General features: G+C 41.9%; 2 protein-coding genes across 3 annotated transcripts in view; one reads left to right on the plus strand and one right to left on the minus strand.

Moving 5' to 3' along the window:
* Window positions 1-3,679, minus strand: part of nalcn (sodium leak channel, non-selective) — a 253,655-nt gene extending 249,976 nt beyond the window's left edge. For both annotated transcript variants that reach the window (XM_020472572.2, XM_031805863.1), the window contains exon 1: window positions 3,553-3,679. The gene's annotated coding sequence lies outside the window, so the exon portion shown is untranslated. The remainder of the gene's footprint in view (window positions 1-3,552) is intronic.
* A 17,645-nt stretch (window positions 3,680-21,324) lies between these two features.
* Window positions 21,325-22,729, plus strand: part of itgbl1 (integrin, beta-like 1) — a 125,240-nt gene continuing 123,835 nt past the window's right edge. The window contains exon 1 of the mRNA XM_020472573.2: window positions 21,325-21,590. Coding sequence (XP_020328162.1) covers window positions 21,499-21,590 — 92 coding nt within the window. The 5' untranslated portion in view covers window positions 21,325-21,498. The remainder of the gene's footprint in view (window positions 21,591-22,729) is intronic.

Here is a 22,729-nt window from a genome sequence, read left to right on the forward strand (position 1 = left end):
GGGAGAGGCGAAGGTCGAAACATGACCCTGCAAAGGATCGAACCCGGGTCTGTAGTGACGCCTCAAGCACTGCGGTGCAGTACCTTAGACCGCTGCGCCACTCGGGATGCTCATTTTGATGTATTTCTACCTTTTAAGAAATTTTCTGAAAAACATATCTATCCCTTCATTTCCCCAAAATATAGACTCTAAGCTTTCACTTGACAACAAATTTGATATGCTAAAAACATATGTTTTATATGTTCAAACACCTCTTCTGTGAAGTCGTGACTTCCAACACGCCTAGTTTCCTGAATCGGGTCACAGGCAAGGTAAGGCTATATCACTCTAACTATATAATGTGCCACACTAGCTTCCTTGGTATGGCACATCCCTGTTTTGCCCTGCATGCCCTAGCCTTTGATCATGACTCTCAGTTCCATTACAATTCACATAAGAGTCATTGGACGAAGGCGTCTTCTGTACAGGGAATTCACAAGGTTGCCGGCCCAAACGGCATCCCTAGCCGTGTCCTCAGAGCATGCGCAGACAAGCTGGCTGGTGTGTTTACGGACATATTCAATCCCTCCCTGTCCCAGTCTGCTGTTCCCACATGCTTTAAGATGGCCATCATTGCTCCTGTACCCAATAAAGCATTGGTAACGGAACTAAATTACTATCGCCCTGTAGCACCCCAATAGATCCACAGACGACGCAATCGCCATCGTTACTGCACACTGCCCTATCCCACCTGGACAAGAGGAATACCTATATAAGAATGCTGTTCATTGACTATAGCTCAGCATTCAACACCATAGTTCCCTCCAAGCTCATCATTAAGCTCGAGGCTCTGGGTGTGAACCCCGCCCTGTGCAACTGGGTCCTGGTCTTCCCGACGGGCCACCCCCCTAGGTGGTGAAGGTAAGAAACAACACCTCCACTTCGCTGATCCTCAACACTGGGGCCCTACAAGGGTGTGTGCTCAGCCCCCTCCTATCCTCCATGTTCACCCATGACTGGGTGGCCAGCACGCCTCCAACTCAATCATCAAGTTTGCAGACGACACAACAGTAGTAGGCTTGATTACCAACAATGACGAGACTAATAACTTCTCACTCAACATCAACAAAACAAAGGAGTTGAGCGTGGACCTCAGAAAACAGAAAAGGGAGCAGCCCCCTATCCACATCGAAGGGAACACAGTGGAGAAGGTGGAAAGGTTTAAGTTCCTCTGCGTACACATCACTGAGAAACTGAAATGGTCCACCCACAAAGACAGTGTGGTGAAGAAGGCGCAACAGCGAAATTTGGCTTGGCACCTAAAACCCTCACAAACTTTAACAGATACAGCCCAACAGGATGCTCTCAATTGTGTATCATCGCCTGGTATGACAACTTCACCACCCGCAACCACAGGGCTCTCCAGAGGGTGGTTCGGTCTTCCCAATGCATCACAGGGGGCAAACTACCAGCCCTCCAGGACACCTACAGAACCAGATGTCACAGGATGGCAAAAAAGATCATCAACGACAACAACCACCCGAGCCACTGCCTGTTCACCCCGCTATCATCCAAAAGGCGAGGTCAGTACATGTACATCCAAGCCCTGGAGAGATTGAAAAACAGCTTCTATCTCAAGGCCGTCAGACTGTTAAATAGCCATCACTAGCACATCATGGTAGTCTATGCCGCTCTGACATTGCTCATCCATATATTTATATATTCTTAATTCCATTCCTTTACTTAGATTTGTGTGTATTGGGTATATGTTGTGAAATTGTTTGATATTACTTGTTAGATATTACTGCACTGTGGGAGCTAGAAACACAAGCATTTCGCTACACCCACAATAACATCTGCTAAACACGTGTATGTGACCAATTAAATTTGATTTGATTTGTTTTGTTAAGAGCCGCAATGCTCAGTCAGAACATTAACATGCGTCACTTGCGGTACGATTTTGGAAGCATAAGGACCTTATCTTCCCAAATAATAAAAACAATTCAAAAGGCTAAATTGATACACACCTTTATAGGGTTACGGTTTCCACACGGCCATATTTCCATGTAATGGCGGTTGTTTACAGAAAACAAACGAAAGACAGCTAATTAGCACAGGTAGTCACTCTATCTGTGTCTCCGAACACCTGTGTGTAAACGGAAGAGAGACGCCACTGACGTGTTGTCACAAAAAAATACTGTCGGCTGCAACTGTGTTAAAATAGTGCACAGTAAGTGTGTATTTTGCATTTGTGAAATTATTTTGGTGTGATATGAAAGTAGAGGGATTTCTGTTTCTAGAACCGTACCACAATTGTGAATCGATTCACGTTTAGATGGAGTATTTGGCTGTTTTGGCTTCCAGTGCCAATTCGCCCTTTAAACAGAGCATATAAGTTCCTTGGACTAAGGAGTGACGTTACGCTCCTTTAGTCCAATATTGGGCTATGCATGCCCATGCTTAGAGCTTTCATGCACTGGGAGAGACAGACGGTTTGGCTGAAAGTAGAATAACTAAAGACAACCTAAAGTAAAGTGTTGCCAACCACTTTCCAAAGTCAATTTCAAATGCAAATGCAATCAATTAAATCCATTGTCCAAGAAAGTTTTTGATGTGACTGACTTGCATTAAGGACCTATTTCGTTCATTGGAAAATGACAAAAGCAATTCAAACCACAAGATCTGCAGTGGTGCCATAGAAAAAGTTGTGCAATCAAAATCAGCCAATTAAGACTTTGAGACAACAAAAAAAAAACACTTCAAACAAACATGTAAGCAAAGTATACATTTGATATGGCATTCCATTAACTTCTGAAGGCAATGGGGAATGGCGTGCGTACACATGAGGAATTGAAGATAACACTTGCAGAACAGAGGCCTAGCGACTAGAATAATTGTATTTTCACACTGTGTTAAAGCAGCTTCCAACATGCATATCCATTTCAAACACCATGGTACTATTATAAAGAATGTCCAGTGTATGGTTTCCTTCCATGACTGATAAAACAATATAATATCAATCAAATGTACATACACAAAAATAGCCGTGTCAGCATCCATCTTCAATGCAAGTGCAACCTGGCTGGCATTGGTTACATCAAATGTAGCAGGTATTTAATCTATTACAGAGATTATGTTGCCGATTTTTGATTTGGTAATGCATGCCCATATTGAGACTGAAAATCCTCAGACATTAACCGAATGACATCTGCTTCTTCACCAAGGTTACTATGGAAACTGATAGGAACCAAGCTACATCAACAACAAAAAATATGCAAAATCACGGTATATTGTATCCAATATGTAATATTTAGCGGTTGTAATGTGTTTCTGTTCGAAGCGAATAAAGCGCTTGTCGAAACGTGAAGAATAATAATGTGCACCTAATAAAAATGCGGGTTTGGAAGGAAGGACTGGCCATAACCTGTGCATGCACCGTTTTACTTCCTGGAGATGATACAAGCAAACACAGATTCAACGCAGTCCTTCGTCGACACTCACACCCTCCACGTTCTCATTCGATCGCTTCAAGGTAATGAAGCATCAAATCAGATAAATGTTTAAATCACTTACGCGATAAGTGTGTATATTCCCGGTTATCGGTGGCAGTGTGTCGTTCTCTCAATGACATCAGCTGTTTTCCGGTGTGTGTTGTGACGATGGAGCGTGCGGGCGCGCGCACGGAGCTGCAATCACCTCCAATAGTATCCATCTACAGCCCCACAGCATAGCCTGTGACTAAAACTAGCCTGTCACTAAAACCAATACAGTCACCATCAACTGGTGTGTTTGTATGTGGCAGGGATTATGATGACTTTACATTTAATTAGGGTTTCAAGCAGCGAAGCTGTTCGAAGTTGTTCCTGTTCATTATTCTTATTCTTATTATTATGTTCCTTTTTCTGCCATTTTGGTGAAAAAATGCGAATCTCTGTCAGATGAAAAGTCCCAGGACTGTGTAATTTAGCAACATGGCAAAGGCCCCTCTCATGCCACACCATGCCAATTGGCCACAATTGGTATCACTGTAATTAAGCAATAAGGCACTATGGGGTGTGGTATATAGACTATATACCACGGCTAAGGGCTGTTCTTATTCACGACGCAACAAGGAGTGCCTGGATATAGGCCTTAGCCGTGGTATATTGGCCATATACCACTATTATAAACTGGTTACTAACGTAACTAGAGCACTAAAAATGCATGTTTTGTCATACCCGTGGTATATGGTTTGATATACCACAGCTGTCAGCCAATCAGCATTCAGGGCTCGAACTACCCCGTTTATAACAGGCGATTGAAAATGCAAACTTTGAAAGGTCGGCTCCCTTTCCCCACACCCCGTGTGAGCTAGAGTCATGAAATTAATCACGTCATTAGGAATCTGAGCATGGTACTTTCAAAAGTTAGGCCTACCTTTCCACCCCCAAATGTATGCTTTAACTGCTGGCTACTCTTCTTCCATGGCTTAACCTAATGAGAGACGGTCACAAGTGTTTCCCTAAAAGCTGTCTGGGTTAAAACATCTTCTATTTTACAATAAGTGAATAGCTTAATCAATTGATAGTGACAGAATTAGATTACATCTCAAGGAAAGTCTATTTTTTTGTCTCCTCTGCTATAGAAGGTTGTAGCTCAGCATCTGAATGTCAAATAAACTAAACAATGATATCCCCATATGCATTGGAGCGGAAAGGTAGGCCTAACTTTTGAAAGTACCAGATTCCTAATGTCATCTCAGATTGAATCACTTGCAAACGGGGACAGTTTTGTTGTAAACAAGCCACACTGATTTGGCATTGGGAAATGATGATGAGATGAACACATAGTCCTATCTTTCTATCCATTCTTAGCCTGCAATATCGGTCATTTGTGTGGTATGAAAAAAGATTCCTCTAATATGTAAAAGGACGTAGATTTGCATGAAATGTTTATAGAAGGACATTTCTTCTTGGACTTGCGAATACAATGATCGATTCATGAAATGCTTTTACTGTAAAGGAGATCTTTCCACCTCTACTGTTATCCACAGTGGTATCTGAACCCACAACATTCTGGCACACAGCCCTGTACACTATCAGAATTCCTGCATTGCCATTTAATGCTTACAGGATGAATAACAATTTCTTAAACTGCATATCTAAGACTCTGGTCTGTTCAAGAAATTAGGGTAAACGTTAGGCATGTTCTCTGCTATCCACTTAGTTTCAATTATTATTTTGGGTATAGGGGAGGGTCACTTGTTTTTTTTTCAAGCAATCAGGGAGGTTTTAGGTCAAATATATTTTGCTGAAGGGAGGGCCATCCATTTTAATTTAATTGTATTATTCTGTTTTTGTAACAGTTTTCTTCAGGGGAAAGAGAGTCGGACCAAAATGCAGCATGGTTAATTCGATACATGTTTAATGACGAAGAAAAACAAACAATAAAAAAACGGAACGTGAAAACCTATACAGCCTATCTGGTGACAACTAACACAAAGACAGGAACAAATCACCCACCAACACCCAGTGAAACCCGGGCTACCTAAATATGGTTCCCAATCAGAGACAATGATAATCACCTGACTCTGATTGAGAACCACCTCAGGCAGCCATAGACTTTCCTAGACAACCCTACTCAGCCAAAATCCCAATACCTACTAAAACCCCAATACAAAAACACACCACAAAATAAACCCATGTCACACCCTGGCCTGACCAAATAAATAAAGAAAACACAAAATACTAAGACCAAGGCGTGACAGTTTTAATGTTACTCCTGAATCACTATGATAAATATAACAGTTTTTCTTCCGTGTATTTTTAACAGAGCTGAGATTTACTTTGAAGTGAAATCAGTAATTGATACAGACACGGTAGCAGGAAGATTTGAATGCCTTAAACCAAGAGGTTGTGAGTTGAAATTCCAGTTGAGGACATGCTAAATAATAATTACTGTATGAATAAATATCACAATGTAATCATGAATGTCAAAGTGTGTCAAATATGTCAGTGAACACCAGGGGACCGTGATACAACGTCCCAATAACGTTTAGGATACCTTCAGGGGACCATGACACAACAACTCAAGAAAGTCCTAAAAACGTCCTCAGGGATGTCCCCGGGACAAACTAGACAAACCCTCCAGGGGACCATGACACAATGTCCCAATAACCTCCTAAAAGCATCCTTGGGGTCGTATCCAGAACCAACTGAGAAGTAGACAAAATCTCTGGCCAACCATGACTCAACCTCCTGGCGACCATTTTGTGACATCCCAGGGATGTCCTAACGACTGTTGTTGTTTGCAGGGATAGCGTTTTAGGTTTTAAATAATATTCCGTTGATGCTCATGCAATACACATTTGACCTTCTCTTAAAGGTCCTCAGAACATCCCAAGAACATTTAGAAAATGTTAGATTGAAGTTTTACCTAATATTATTAAAACATTCTCAGCAAGCCAATTTATAGCTCCTTAATAAAGCAGATTGGAATACATCCCCATTATGTTTCTCTAGATTTAATGGTAATTTGCATTTGAGGACCTTATTGTAGGCCCGGTACAAGGTGATATTTGAACAGCATTTAGTCATACAATTTTTTTTTACACTTTATATGTTGACAGTCTTCACATGTCAGGTTTGAACCTGCAACAGTTTAGTTCCCAAGCCAGGTCTATAATCCTCTGCCTTCTAGACTAACCCCGGAAAATAAAAATACTGGTAACTGGCTGATTCACCATCATTTCACCCATCCTCTTTATATGCTGTGTACTAGAAGGAATTCTATATTTTTTTAAAGCTGAACAGTACATTTTTCCACAATGTTTTATTCAAAAAAAAATTACCCCTTTTTCATAATATCCAATTGGTAGTTATAGTCTTGTCCTGTCAGTGCAACTACCGTACAGACTCAGGAGAGGCGAAGGTCAAGAGCCATGCATCCTCCGAAACACGACCCAACCAAGCCGCACTGCTGACACAATTCTTTCTTAACCCAGAAGCACCAATGTGTTGGAGGAAACACTGTACACATTTCTTGGTGGTGCAGAGGATAAAGGACCTGGCTTGGGAATCCAAACATTGCAGGTTCCAACCCCACATGTAGAGATTGCCAATATCTGAAGTGTAAAAACAGTATAGATGTGTTTGTATGATTAAATACTGTTCATATGTCATTCATTTAATTAAAATGTGGTGTGCCTATATCACCTTGTAGTGGGCCTACAATTACAGTCCTCAAATGGGAATTTCCATTAAATCTGGAGAGAAACATAATGGGTATGTTTTCCAATCTACCTTAAGGAGTCAAATATTTGCATGCTAAGAATGTTGTGTTACTATTAGGTCAAACTAAAATATTACATTGTCTAAATGTTCTAGGACCTGGAAGACAAGGTAAAATGTATGTATATTGCGTAAACATAAATGTAATATTATGTTAAATCTAAAACAAATATGCTATGAATGTCATAAAAACTGACTTATTTGGAAACTGTGGAACATTGTGCAACATTGTGGGAATGCTCTGTGCAACCTATGTGAATATCACAATAATATTCTTGCAACATCCCAGACAACTCCCATAACGTAATTAAATGTTCTGGCAACCTTTAAAGAACTTTGACTAGGATTTCTGTCAACATTATTACATTACAGGAATGTCCTGAGTAACATATGTTAATATCACAATAATATTCTTGCAACATCCCAGACAACTCCCACACTGTAAGGGTTTTCTTCTGGTGAAAGAGAGGCAGACCAAAATGCAGCAGTGGTTATTCATGTTTTTAAAAAGGTGACTATACATGAACAGACTAAACAAAACAACAAAAGTGAAAACCTAAACAGTCCTATCTGGTGTAAACACAGAGACAGGAACAATCACCCACAAAACACTCAAAGAATATGGCTGCCTAAATATGGTTCCCAATCAGAGATAACGAAAACACCTGCCTCTGATTGAGAACCACTCCAGACAGCCATAGACTTTGCTAGATACCCCCACTAAGCCACACACCCAATACCTAACAAAACCCCAAGACAAAACACACCACAATAAACCCATGTCACACCCCGGCCTGGCCAAATAAATAAAGACAAACACAATATACTTCGACCAGGGCATGACACATACCTACATTTAATGTTCTGGGAACCTTTAAAGAACTTAGACCAGGTGTTCTGTCAACATTATTACATTAAGGGAATGTCCTGTGCAACCTAACTTAAACACTGTATGAATGTCATCACAACTGAGCGTATTTCGTGTTTTGGGAACCTATCTCTTGTAATTGACCCACTATGTTCCCACAACCTATTTAAATGTTATAGGAACCATTAAATAACTCAAAGGCTGTTCTGTCAACATCTTTGCAACATCAAAGGAATGTTTTATCAGCACCACTGGACAGTTTTAGTGTTTTGGGAACCCATCTCTTGTCATATTCTCACAATGTTCCCTAAAAAAAATGTTTTAGGAACATTTAAAGAACCTAAAAATGTGCTCTGAGAATGTTCTTGTAACATCAGGAAATGTTTTTTGCACCCTAAAAGAAACATTGTATTAATCATCAGCAGAACTGTTTTTGTGTTTTGGCAACATATATTTTATGATGGCTAGTGATGGCTATTTAACAGTCTTATGGCCTTGAGAGAGAAGATGTTTTTCAGTCTCTTGGTCCCAGCTTTGATGCACCTGTACTGACCTCACCTTCTGGATGATAACGGGTTGAACAGACCTTGGCTCAGGTAGTTGATGTCCTCAATTATATTTTTGGCCTTCCTGTGACACCAGGTGCTGTAGGTGCCCTGGAGGGCAGGTAGTTTGCCCCCGGTGATGCATTGGGCAAACTGCACCACCCTCTGCGGTTGCGGGCAGTGCAGATGCCGTACCTGGCATTGATACAGCCCGACAGTATGCTCTCAATTGTGCATCTGTAAAAGTTTGTGAGGGTTTTTGGGGCCAAACCAAATTTCTTCAGCCTCCTGAGGTTGAAGAGGCACTGCTACGCCTTCTTCACCACGCTGTCTGTGTGGGTGGAACATTTCAGATCGTCAGTGATGTGTACGCCGAGGAACTTGAAACTTTCCACCTTCTCCACTGCGGTCCTGTCGATGTGGATAGAAACATACTCCCTCTGCTGTTTCCTGAAGTCCACGATCATCTCCTTTGTTTTTTTGACGTGGAGTGAGAGGTTATTTTCCTGGCACCACTCTTCCAGGGCCTTCACCTCCTCCCTGTAGGCTGTCTTGTCATTACTACTGTTGTGTTATCTGCAAACTTGATGATTGAGTTGGAGGTGTGTGTGGCCATGCAGTTTTTGGTGAACAGAGAGTACAGAAGGGGCTGAGCACACACCCTTGTGGTGTTGATTCTTACCTTCACCACCTGGGGGTGGCCTATCACAAAATCCAGCACCCAGTTGCACAGGGTGGGGTTCAGACCCTGGGCCACGAGCCTAAAGATGAGCTTGTAGGGTTCTATGGTGTTGAATGCTGAGCTATAGTCATTGAACAGCATTCTTACATAGGTATTCCTCTTGTCCAGATGGGATAGGCCAGTGTGCAGTGTGATGGCGATTGCATTGTCTGTGGGTCTATTTGGGCGGTAAGCGAATTGAAGTGGGTCTAGGGTGTCAGTTAAGGTAGAGGTGATATGACCCTTAACTGGCCTCTCAAAGCACTTCATGATGACAGAAGTGAGTGCTAGGGGGCAATAATCATTTAGTTCAGTTACCTTTGCTTTCTTGGTTACAGGAACAAGGGTGGACATCTTGGAGCAAGTGGGGACAGCAGACTGGGATAGAGAGAGATTGAATATGCCTTGAATATGCCTGTGGACACTCCAGCGAGCTGTCCTGCGCATACTCTAAGGAAGCGGCTAGGGATGCCGTCTGGGCCGGCAGCATTGTGAGAGTTAACACGCTGAAATGTCTTACTCAAGTGGCCACAGAGAAGGAGAGCCCACAGTCCTTGGTAGCGGACCACATCGTTGGCACTGTGTTATCCTCAAAGCGGGCGAAGGTGTTTAGCTTGTCTGGAAGCAAGACGTCGGTGTCCACGATGTGGCTGGTTTTCTGTTTGTAGTCCATGATTTTCTATTGACCCTGCCACATACAGTACCAGACAAAACTTTGGAAACACCTACTCATTCCAGGATTTGTATTTATTTTTACTATTTTCTACATTGTAGAATAATAGTGAAGACATTAAAACTATTAAATAAAACATATGGAATCATGTAGTAACCAAAAATCTAAACATATTTAATATTTGAGATTCTTCAAAATAGACACCCTTTGCAGTTTTGCACACTCTTGGCATTCTCTCAACCAGCTTCATGAGGTAGTCACCTCGACCACATTTCAATTAACAGGTGTGCCTTGTTAAAGGTTCATTTCTTTCCTTCTTAATGCATTTCAGGCCAATCAGATGTGTTGTGACAAGGTAGGGTTGGTATACAGAAGATAGCCCAATTCTGTAAAAGACAGAGTCCATATTTTGGCAAGAACAGCTCAAATAAGCAAAGGGAAACGAATATCAATCATTACTTTAAGACATGAAGGTCAGTGAATCCGGAAAATGTCAAGAACTTTTAAAGTTTCTTCAAGTGCAATGCACAAACCATCATGCGCCACAGGAAAGGAAGACCCAGAGTTACTTCTGCTGCAGAGGATAAGTTCATTAAAGTTACCAGCCTCAGAAATTGCAGCCCAAATAAACAGAGTTCAAGACACATCTCGATGTCAATTGTTCAGAGAAGACTGCATGAATCAGGCCTTCATGGTCGAATTGCTGCAAAGAAACCACTACTAAAGGACACCAATAAGAAGAAGATAATTGCTTGGGCCAAGAAACAAGAGCAATGGAGTGGTGGAAATCTGTCCTTTGGCCTGATGAGTCCCATTTAGACATTTTTGGTTCCAACCGCCGTGTCTTTATGAGACGCAGAGTAGGTGAATAGATGATCTCCACATGTGTGGATCCCACATTGACGCATGGAGGAGGAGGTGTAACGGTGTGGGGGTGCTTTCCAGGTGACACTGTCTGTGATTTATTTTGAATTCAAGGCACACTTAACCAGCATGGCTACCACAGCATTCTGCAGCGATTTGCCATTCTATCTGGTTTGGGCGTAGTGGGACTATCATTTGTTTTTCAACAGGACAATGACCCAACACAACTCCAGGCTGTGTAAGGGCTATTTGAACAAGAAGGAGAGTGATGGAGTGCTGATTCAGATGACCTAGCCTCCACAATCACCCGATCACAACCCAATTGACATGGTTTGGGATGAGTTGGACCGCAGAGTGAAGGATAAGCAGCCAACATGTGCTCATCATATCTGGGAACTCATCTAAGACTATTGGAAAAGCATTCCAGGTGAAGCTGGTTGAGAGAATGCCAAGAGTGTGCAAAGCTGTCACAAAGGCAAAAAGTGGCTACTTTGAAGAATCTAAAATCTAAAATATATTTTGGTTTGTTTAGCACTTTTTTGGTTGCTACATGATTCCATATGTGTCATTTCATAGTTTTGATGCCTTCACTATTATTCACCAATGTAGAAAATAATAAAAATAAAGAAAAGCCCTTGAATGAGTAGGTGTGTCCAAACTTTTGACTGGTACTGTATGTCTCGTGTCTAAGCCGTTGAATGGTGACTCCACTTTGTCTCGACTGACATTTTGCAATGTTTATTGTGTTACTGAGGGAATTACTACACTATTTGTATTTGGTCATATTCCCAGTCACCTTGTCATGGTTAAATGCAGTGGTTCGCGCTTTCAGTTTTGCACGAATGCTGCCATCTACCCACGGTTTCTGGTTTGGGTAGGTTTAAATAACTACAGTGGGTACAACATCTCCTATACACTTCCTGTTGAACTCAGTCACCGTATCCATGTATTCGTCAATGTTATTCTCAGATGCTACCCAGAACATATCCCAGTCGGCATGATCAAACAATCTTGAAGCATGGATTCCAATTGGTCAGACCAGCTTTGAATAGACCTTAGCATGGGTACTTCCTTTTTGAGTTCCGGCCTTTAGGAAGGGAGGAGCAAAATGGAGTCATGATCAGATTTGCCGAAGGGAGAGCGTGGGAAGGCCTTTGTAGGCATTTTGAAAAGTTGAGTAGCAGCGATCCAAAGTTTTTCTAGCGTGAGTACTACAGTCCATGTGTTAGTAGAACTTCGGTAGCATTTTCCTCAAATTTGCTTTGTTAAAATCCCCAGCAACAATACATGCTGCCTCAGGATATATGGTTTCCAGTTTGCATAAAGTCCGGTGTAGTTCTTTGAGCGTCGTTGTATCGGCTTGAGGAGGAATATACACGTCTGTGACTATAACCGAAGATAATTATCTTGGGAGGTAATACTCTCAGCATTTGATGGTGAGGTATTCTAGGTTGGGTGAACAAAGCGACTTGAGTTCTGTATGTTATCACAATTACACCATGAGTAGTTAATCATTAAACATACATTCCGGCCTTTCTTCTTCCCGGACAGTTCTTTATTCCTGTCTGTGCAATGTACTCAGAATCAAATTGTCTGTATTGATGGGGACAGTATATCCCGAGAGAATCATGTTTCCGTGAAACAGAATATGTTACAATCCCTGATGTCTCTCTAGAAGGAGATTCTCGCTCTGAGCTCGTCAGGGGGTACCGGTACCAAGTCAATGTGCGGGGGTACAGGTTAGTCGAGGTAATTGAGGTAATATGTCCATGAAGGTGGGGGTAAAGTGACTATGCTTAAATAATAAACTGTGAGTAGCAGCAGCGTAAAAAAAAAGGGGAGGGGGGGTCAATGCAAATAGTCCAGGTAGACATTCGATGAGCTGTGCATCAGTCTTATGGCTTGGGGGTAGAAGTTGTTGAGAAGCCTTTTGGACCTAGACTTGGCGCTCCAATACTGCTTACCTTGCGGAAGCAGAGAGAATAGACTTTGACTAGGGTGGCTGGAGTTTTTTGGTAATTTTTAGGGCCTTCCTCAGACACCACCTGGTATAAAGGTCCTGGATGGCAGGAAGTTTGGCCTCAGTGATATACTGTGCTGTATGCACAACCCTCTGTAGCTCCTTGTGGTCGGAGACTGAGCAATTGCCATACCAGGAGGTGATACAAACAGTCAAGATGCTCTCGATGGTGCAGCTGTAGAACTTTTAGAAGATCTGAGAACCGATGCCAAATCTTTTCAGTATCCTGAGGGGGAATAGGCATAGTTGAGCCCTCTTCAGGACTGTCTTGGTGTGTTTGGACCATGATAGTTTGTTGGTGATGTGGACACCAAGGAACTTGAAGATCTCAACCTGCTCCACTACAGCCCTGTCGATGAGAATTGGTGCGTGGTCGGCCCTCCATTTCCTGCAATCGACAATCATCTCCTTTTTCTTGATCATGTTGAGGGAGAGGTCGTTGTCCTGGCACCACACTGCCAAGTCTCTGACCTCCTCCCTATAGGCTGTCTCATCGTCATCTGTGATCAGGCCTACCACCATTGTGTCGTCAGGAAACTAAATGATGGTGTTGGAATCGTGCTGGGCCATGCAGTCAATGGTGAATAGGGAGTACAGGATTTTGACTATGCAGACACCCCTGAGGGGCCCCCGTGTTGAGGATCGGCGTGGCACCTGAGGTGGCCCGTCAGCAAGTGCAGGATCCAGTTGTAGAGGGAGGTGTTTAGTCCCTGGTCCTTAGCTTAGTGATGAGCTTTGAGGGCACTATAGTGTTGAATGCTGAGCTGTAGTCAATGAACAGCATTCCCACGTAGGTGTTCCTTTTGTCCAGGGGGGAGAGGGCAGTGTTGAGTTCAAGAGAGAGAGATTGCGTCATCTATTGAGGCAGTGTGCAAATTGGAGTGGGTCTATGGTTTCTGGAATGATGGTGTGGATGTGAGCCATGCCCAGCCTTTCAAAGCACTTCATGGCTACAGACGTGAGGACTACGGGTCTGTAGTCAATAAAGCAGGTTACCTTGGTGTTCTTGGGTATAGGAACTATGGTGGTCTGCTTGAAACATGCAGGTATTAGAGACTCGGCCAAGGACAGGTTGAATATGTCAGTGACGACACTTGCCAGTAGGTCAGAGCATGCTCGGAGTACACATCCTGGTAGTACACACCCTGCAGCCTTGTGAATGTTGACCTGTTGAACCTTTTCACACAGTGATCCCTGTAGCGTACCATCAAACCGGTGTGATTAGAACGCTTAATTAAAACACTTATTTAGAATGGCCAGTTTCGAATGAATCAGCATTTGAGCTGGCCACACTGTCTTTTTTCAGAAACATTTTACGCACCTCATTTTGTTGTAACATCTTTGGTCCGACAGACGATTACGTGACACCCAGAATGCATTGTATGTCAGCAAACATGGCTCCACACATAGCTGGAATTAGCTTAGCTCATCATAATCAGTACAACCTTCAAATAAGTATTTTACACACATAATATGTGCCCATTACAATCTAAGCAATAATCGGAATGCATGATTTGTCAATAGAACTTGAAAATGTGAATAAAACAGTATAAATATATAAATAATTACCACACAAAACATTTTCTGATCGTGATTTATTGATACAAGTGGTGCATGCCAGCAGTCAATTACATAACCTCTCACTCCCACTCTGAGCAATTCAGTGTTGTTGTTTATGTATGTAGCTAGTGAGCTAAGCTGTAGCATTAGCAAGGTCTTTCAAAAGGAGACAACTCACAAATGCGGAAATTCTGGAGATTTAAAAACAATGAGTCTGAAAGTCAGGAATCAGATTCTGACAGTGACAGTGAGGAGCTGCCCCCCCAGCCTGTGAGAACCCTGAATCTGAGGACCCCTTGTCCACTGACAAAGTCCTAGTCCTCTTTGAAGATGCTGGTGGTGATGGAGGCAGACCGACAGTGGATGAAGTACAGGAGTTCTGTGGTAGCTGGAAGGCCGCCAGCCATTTCACCCCTCCTGGCCCTGCTGTTTGCTTTAATGAGTCCCAGTCTGGAGTGCAACGGCCCTTGCATTTTCCATCTGAGGCAGAGTCCTTCTAGTTGTTTCTGACAGAGGAGCTGGTGGGAGACATAGTGGAGACCATTCACTATGCCTTGGAGCTACAGGAGAAGAGAGAGCCAGGAGTGAGGGGTAAACAAGCTAAATGGGGGACAACCACATTTAGTGAAATGTTGACAGCTGTCTTTCGTTGTCTCTGATTGAGAACCATACATAGGTAGTCTGTTTTCCCACTGTTAGTTGTGGGTGGTTATTTTCTGGTTTAGTGTTTGTTGCACCTGTCAGAACTGTTTCGGCTATTCTTTTTGTTATTTTGTATTCAGTGTTCAGTCAGAATATATAATATGAACTCGTACCACCTGCACCTTGGTCTTCGCCTTCTTCTAATGAAAGTCATTACACTTACTTTGATAGAAACGCACACATTTCCAAAGTTATTATTGGTAACGAAAACAACAATGACTATGATGCAGGCAACAGACAGAAAATGTGAACACGTGTGCAGATCCTGTTCTGACAGGAGATGCTCAAATGTCTGCAGACTTGAACTGCACAAACAATTGGGAAGTGCTTGGGGAATTTTGTCCGGGTCAGAAATGTCTAACAAATGTATTGTCCACAAAAGTAAAAAATAACTACTTTTATGTGATTGAATGAGGAGGCGGAACACACCTCAAGTCCAACTGTTCTTAGAAAATAAAAAAACTTGTTCGAAAATAATTAGAAATTGACAAGTTGAATACAGCCTATAAATAAAAACAGGCTGCGTGCCTTGGTTTGAGGGCAGCGCGGATTAAATGTACTGTTGTGTAACAATCACATTCTGGAATGAAGAGAACATTCTAACATCACGTGCATAAAAAAGCTCACGCTGGGGTGACCAATAGAGATATTTGGAACTCAACGCATGAAAAGGTTAATGGTCTTACTCACATCGGCTACGGCAAGCGTTATCACACAGCTGTCTGGAACAGCTGATGCTCTCATGCATGCTTCAATGTTGCTTGTCTTGAAGCGTGTATAGAAGTTGTTTAGCTCGTCTGGTAGGCTTGTGTAACTGGGCAGCTCGTGGCTGGGCTTCCCTTTGTAGTCCGTAATGGTTTGCAAGTCCTGCCAAATCCGGCGAGTGTTGGAGCTGATGTAGTAGGATTCAATCTTAGTCTTCTATTTAAGCTTTGCCTGCGTAATGGTTTGTCTGAGGGCATAACGAGATTTTTATAATCGTCCAGGTTAGAGTCCCTCTCCTTGAAAACGTCAGCTCTACCCTTTAGCTCAGTGTGGATGTTGCCTGTAATCCATTGCTTCTGGTTGGGGTATGTACGTACAGTCACTGTGGGGACAACGTCATCGACGCGCTTATTGATGTAGCCGGTGACTGATGTGATATACTCCTCAATACCATCAGATGAGTTCCGGAACATATTCCAGTCTGTGCTAGCAAAACAGTCCTGTAACTTAGCATCTTAGCAACACCCATCCGTAGCACGCGCTCCAGCAGGTGTATCTCACTGATCATCCCTAAAGCCAACACCTCATTTGGCCGCCTTTCGTTCCAGTACTCTGCTGCCTGTGACTGGAACGAATTGCAAAAATCGCTAAAGTTGGAGACTTTTATCTCCCTCACCAACTTCAAACATCAGCTATCTGAGCAGCTAACCGATCGCTGCAGCTGTACATAGTCTATTGGTAAATAGCCCACCCTTTTTCACCTACCTCATCCCCATACTGTTTTTATTTATTTACTTTTCTGCTCTTTTGCACACCAATATCTCCACCTGTACATGACCATCTGATCATTCTTCACTCCAGTGTTAATCTGCAAAACTGTAATTATTTGCCTACCTCCTCATGCCTTTTGCACACATTGTATATAGACTCCCCCCTTTGTTTTCTACTGTGTTATTGACTTGTTAATTGTTTACTCCATGTGTAACTCTTTGTTGTCTGCTCACACTGCTATGCTTTATCTTGGCCAGGTCGCAGTTGCAAATGAGAACTTGTTCTCAACTAGCCTACCTGGTTAAATAAAGGTGAAATAAAAAAAAATAAAAAAAAATAAAAAAATCTGTGTCATCTGACCACTTCTGTACTGAGCGAGTCACTGGTTCTTCCTGCTTTAGTTTTTGCTTTTAAGCAGGAATCAGGAGGATAGAAATGGAGGGCGCGAGATTGCTTTGTACGCATCTCTGTGTGTGGAGTAAAGATAGTCTAGAGTTTTTTTTCCTCTGGTTGCACTTGTAACATGCTGGTAGAAATGAGGTAAAACAGATTTGTTTCCTTACATTAAAGTCCCCGGCCACTAGGAGTGCCGCTTCTGGATGAGCATTTTCTTGTTTGCTTATGGCTGTATACAGCTCGTTGAGTGTGGTCTTAGTGCCATTATCAGTTTGTGGTGGTAAATAGAGGGCTCCAAATATTATAGATTAAAACTCTGGTAAATAGTGTGGTCTACAGCTTATCATGAGATACTCTACCTCAGGCAAGCAAAACTTTGAGACTTCCTTAGATATTTGATTTCGCACACCAGCTGTTATTGACAAAAAGATACAGGCCGCCACCCCTTGTCTTACTGGAGGCAGCTGTTCTGTCTTGAAGATTCATGGGAAAAACCAAGCAACTGTATATTATCCATGTTGCCGTTCAGCCACGACTCAGTGAAACATAAGATATATTACAGTTTTTAATGTAACATTGGTAGGATAGTCTTGAATGGAGCTCATCCAGTTTATTCTCCAATGATTGTACATTGGCCAATAGGACAGATGGTAGAGGCGGGTTACCCACAAGGCACCTGTATCGGCATCTTCTCTTCATGCGAATGACAGGGATTTGGGCCCGGTCTGGTATCTGGAGTAAATCCTCTGTGTCCAACTCGTTAAAGAAAAAATCTTTGTACAGTTTAAGATGAGTAATTGCTTTTCTGATATCCAGAAGTTATTTTCGGTCATAAGAGACTGTGGAAGAAACATTACGTACACAATAAGTTACAAACAACACAAAAAAACACACAAAATAGTTAATGGCAGCTATCCCCTCCAGCGCCATTATCTGCTCCATTACCTGCTCCAGCAGCTAAGGTAGTGTGTGTGAGCAGCAGCTATGTTAGAAAAAACGAATATGTGTTTAAAAAACACATCCGCAGAATGTTATCCGGATCTTTAGCTTTAAGAACAAGGTTTCTGGAGGGGCGGGCAAGAGCAGGGCCCGGGTGAAAACTCCTTATCTGTAGCCCAGGCCTTATATTTAACTTCTCTGCCAAGGTGAGCATTTAAATGTCAGTTTAGTTTGCTTCTGTAGATGGGCTTAAGATTGTAAAGGTCCATAGTTTGCAGTGATGCAGCTTGCAGCAGTGTGCATTTCTGCACATGGGGTAGCTGCATCCCTTCCCACACACTAATGTGATTTGACAAAAAAAAGAGAGTGGTGTAGATAATATTATTAGTGTTAGCTATAACAACAAAAAATATGAAGCAGTACTTTCTGAGGTCTAAGGATACAATAGTACTAATGGAGTTTGGAATGAAAATAAACTCCATAACTGTCCAAGTGACCTAGTGGTAAATTAGACCTGTTGATGAGTGGGTTGTGTCGCTGGAGCCAGGAGAATCCCAACCCACGGGGATCTGGGAGGACTTGATGAGCAGGTAAGGTAAGTTGTATTCGGCGCATGTGACAAATACATTTTGATTTGATTTGACCAATATTAAAATATTAAATGTTGTATATGATGTATTTCCTATTCAACAAAACTGTATGAATAAGGCTGGAAATGAATTACAGTGGCTTGCGAAAGTATTCACCTCCCTTGGCATTTTTCCTATTTTGTTGCCTTACAACCTGGAATTACAACATGTTTTGGGGGGTTTTGTGTCATTGGATTTACACAAAATGCCTACCACTTTGAAGATGCAAAATATGTTTTATTGTGAAACAAATAAGAAATAAGACAGGAATAAAGAAAACTTGAGCATGCATAACTATTCACCCCCCAGACTCAATACTTTGTAGAGCCACCTTTTGCAGCAATTAAGCTTGGTACATCTAGCCACTGGAATTTTTGCCATGGCAAAACTGCTCCAGCTCCTTCAAGTTGGATGGGTTCCGCTGGTGTACAGCAATCTTTAAGTCATACAACAGATTCTCAATTGGATTGAGGTCTGGGCTTTGACTAGGCCATTCCAAGACATTTAAATGTTTCCCCTTTAACCACTCAAGTGCTGCTTTAGCAGTATGCTTTGGGTCATTGTCCTGCTGGAAGGTGAAGCTCTGTCCCAGTCTCATATCTCTGGTAGACTGAATCAGGTTTCCCTCAAGAATTTCCATGTATTTAGTGCCATCCATCATTCCTTCAGTTTCCCAGTCCCTGCCAAATAAAAACATCCCCACAGCATGATGCTGCCACCACCATGCTTCACGGTGGGGATGGTATTCTCAGGGAGGTGTTGGAATTGCGCCAGTTTTCCTTGATGGCCAAAAATTGTAATTTTAGTCTCATCTGACCAGAGTACCTTCTTCCATATATTTGGGGAGTCTCCCACATGCCTTTTGGCGAGCACCAAACGTGTTTGCTTATCGTTTTCTTTAAGCAATGGCTTTTTTTCTGGCGACTCTTCAATAAAGCCCAGCTCTGTGGCGTGTATGGCTTAAAGTGGTCCTATGGATCGATACTCCAATCTACACTGTGGAGCTTTGCAGCTCCTTCAGGGTTATCTTTGGTCTCTTTGTTTCCTCTCTGATAAATGCCCTGCTTGCCTGGTCTGTGAGTTTTGAGGGGCGGCCGTCTCTTGTCAGGTTTGTTGTGGTGCCATATTGTATTTAATGTATTTAATGGTTCTCTGTGGGATGTTCAAAGTTCATGATATTTTTTTTTATAACCCAACCCTGATCTGTACTTCTCCACAACTTTGTCCCTGACCTGTTTGGAGAGCTCATTGATCTTCATGGTGCCGCTTGCTTGGTGGTGCCCCTTGCTTAGTGGTATTGCAGACTCTGGGGCCTTTCAGAACAGGTGTATATGTACTGAGATCATGTGACAGATCATGTGACACTTTTGATTGCACACAGATGGACTTTATTTAACAAATTATGTGTATGATGGTTGCACCAGATCTTATTTTGGGGCTTCATAGCAAAGGGGGTAAATACATATGCACGTACCACTTTTCAGATTTTTATTTGTTCGAATTTTTTGAAACAAGTAATTTTAAAAATTTCACTTCACCACTTTGGACTATTTTGTGTATGTCCATTGCATGAAATCCAAATAAAAATCCATTCAGATTACAGGTTGTAATGCAAAAAAATAGGAATAACGCCAAGGGGGATGAATACTTTTGCAAGGCACTGTACCTTGAGAATTGGAAAATAATACAAAATATATAAACATTTAATTTGTTAAATGCTTCATAAACACAGCTGAAGACTAACAGTGAAATGTTTCCTTACGGGCCCTTCCCAACAGTGCAGAGAGAAAAAAATGAAATAATAGAAAAAGAATAACACAAGGAATAAATACATAACAAATAACTATATACAGTTGATGTACAGTATTCTACTAGTGCTGTGTCAATGTGCAGTGTTACGAGGTAATTGAGGTAGATACTGTGTGTACAGTACATATAGGTATGTATAAAGTGACAAGTACCAGGATATACAGCACCAGTCAAAAGTTTGGCAGACCACAGGCCTCACATGGAAATCCTAAATAGTGAAAATATAACACCAAAATTAGGATTTTCCTGGCAATAGCATGCAGCGTCAGTTGGTTGGCAGTGCCTGCGTGGCTTAAATCAGTGTATACTATTGGTTTAGACAAGTCCATAATCCTTAAAAACCCAACAGTCAGTGCAATCATGACATGGAAATTCAATATATGACAATTATTTAGGTAAATGTATTGCAACAGTAAAAATAAATTGCCCCCACAATTAATGAATTGTAGGATTGTGGGAATCAGTCATTTGTCAGGTGTCTTCCAATAATCACAAAATAAAAAAATCTAAATAGGCCTATAATTATTAACATTTTTTTACACAATTGAAAAATGCTAATAAAATATTTAAATGTTCAATGAATACTGCTTTTTTGACTAAATTTGTTCATTAGTTTGACCATGGTCAGGTATAGTACCTATTAGGGTACTTTTGATTCAATACTTGTCTTTGATCAAGAAACTCAGGACTCAGGAAAGAAAGAGAAAAAAACAACGATAAATCATATGTATGAAAGACTGTTTCTAATTACATAACTGTGACTGAACTTTTCTTTTCTTTTTTGGCAGGTTCCTCCTCTCCAACTCCTGCCCAGGACTCAGCCTGAGAGAGTCACAACTAATCAAAGGCACTTGTATGGAGAGAGAGAGAGCTATTGGCCTCTGAAGGGTTGACCAGTTCTGACCAACCCGTTGCTCTCTCTCCCTCTCTCTCTCCTTCTCTTCCTCACTCCTCCTCTTCCTCGCTCCCTCTAGCTCTCCCTCTGTTTGGGAAAAAAGGGGGTAAATTCTTGTAGGCGACTTCACTCCAGGTTTCTGTGGGATTTAAACATGCGTGCGGAGGCTTTGGTGAACTGTATGTTAGTTCCCTTGCTTCTTATTCTGCTCACGGCTGTCGAGCAAAGTTTGTTACAATCGCTGGGGTGAGTTTTGGAGTTTCACCATGGCTTTCTTTTTCAGTTAGTTTGGGGGTTTCAAAGAGAGAGAGAGAGAGAGAGAGAGAGGGCAGAGAGAGGTGAGATCTGCTGACTGGGTGAACGTTTAGAAGTAGAAAAAGGTGCCGTTACAGTAGTGTACGTAAATGTGGTTGGTTAAGTTTGTAATGTCAGATTCTCTATTATGGAGTACAAGTTTTTTATTTTATTGACACGTAAGAAAGTTGCTACCTCTGCACTGGGTAGGTGTTTTCAAAGGACATGATATGATTTTGAAAAGTTATTGAACAAATGTTACATCAATAGTGGAAAAGAATGTCTATGTCATATGAACTGTATCTGTACAAAGTGTTGATGACCATTTTTTTTACACATTCAAAGATCAAGCTGCATTTGCAGGATATGAAACCATTCCCTTGAAATGTCATGAGTGCTTGTTTTGTGGTGTGTTGTATCATGCATCTGCATTTCTTATGATACTACACAAAACTAAACAAAAATAGACAGTGAAATAGTTGTCTGATGTGAATGTGGGAAACCACATCTTCCTTTGCCTTGGCCTTGAAGGGGAGCCTGCAGTAAGTATTGCCACATGACATTGCAGAGCATAGTCTGTAAACTGGACTCAGCTGAGGAGAGAAGGAGGTATTTACTCAAAGTAGATGCACCAGGGGGCTGTGTGTATGTGTGTGTGCGCAAGCGCGTGTGAATGTGGCCAATGTTGAGGCTGTGTAGGGTGTTTGTTGTTGTGTTATGTGGTTGGGTGGTAGGCCCCAAAATCCACAGCACATGTTAATTGGGAAATATAGAGGCTTTCTGTACCATTACTGTACATGTGACAGCTACGGTGAAGTCAAGGTTTAATAACAGTATGTTGTTGTAGCCCATAGCTCAAATGCAGGGTTGAGTTTTTTCTCCCTGGTTGGTTTGTGTTTGTTAATGTGCCACCATTTCTTTTAGATAAGGTATGCATGCATTATTCCATAAAGAGTGAAATAAGCTGTTCCTTTATCAAATTGGGAGTGGCAGGAATATTTGATATTTGTGTTTTACTCACCCCTTGGAATATTTCTGCTGTTCCTGAACAGGAAAGGCCTTAGCATGTGAGGCCAGGAATAGAAAAGAAT

Source organism: Oncorhynchus kisutch, linkage group LG26, assembly GCF_002021735.2.
Source record: "Oncorhynchus kisutch isolate 150728-3 linkage group LG26, Okis_V2, whole genome shotgun sequence".
Taxonomy (NCBI): Eukaryota; Metazoa; Chordata; class Actinopteri; order Salmoniformes; family Salmonidae; genus Oncorhynchus; species Oncorhynchus kisutch.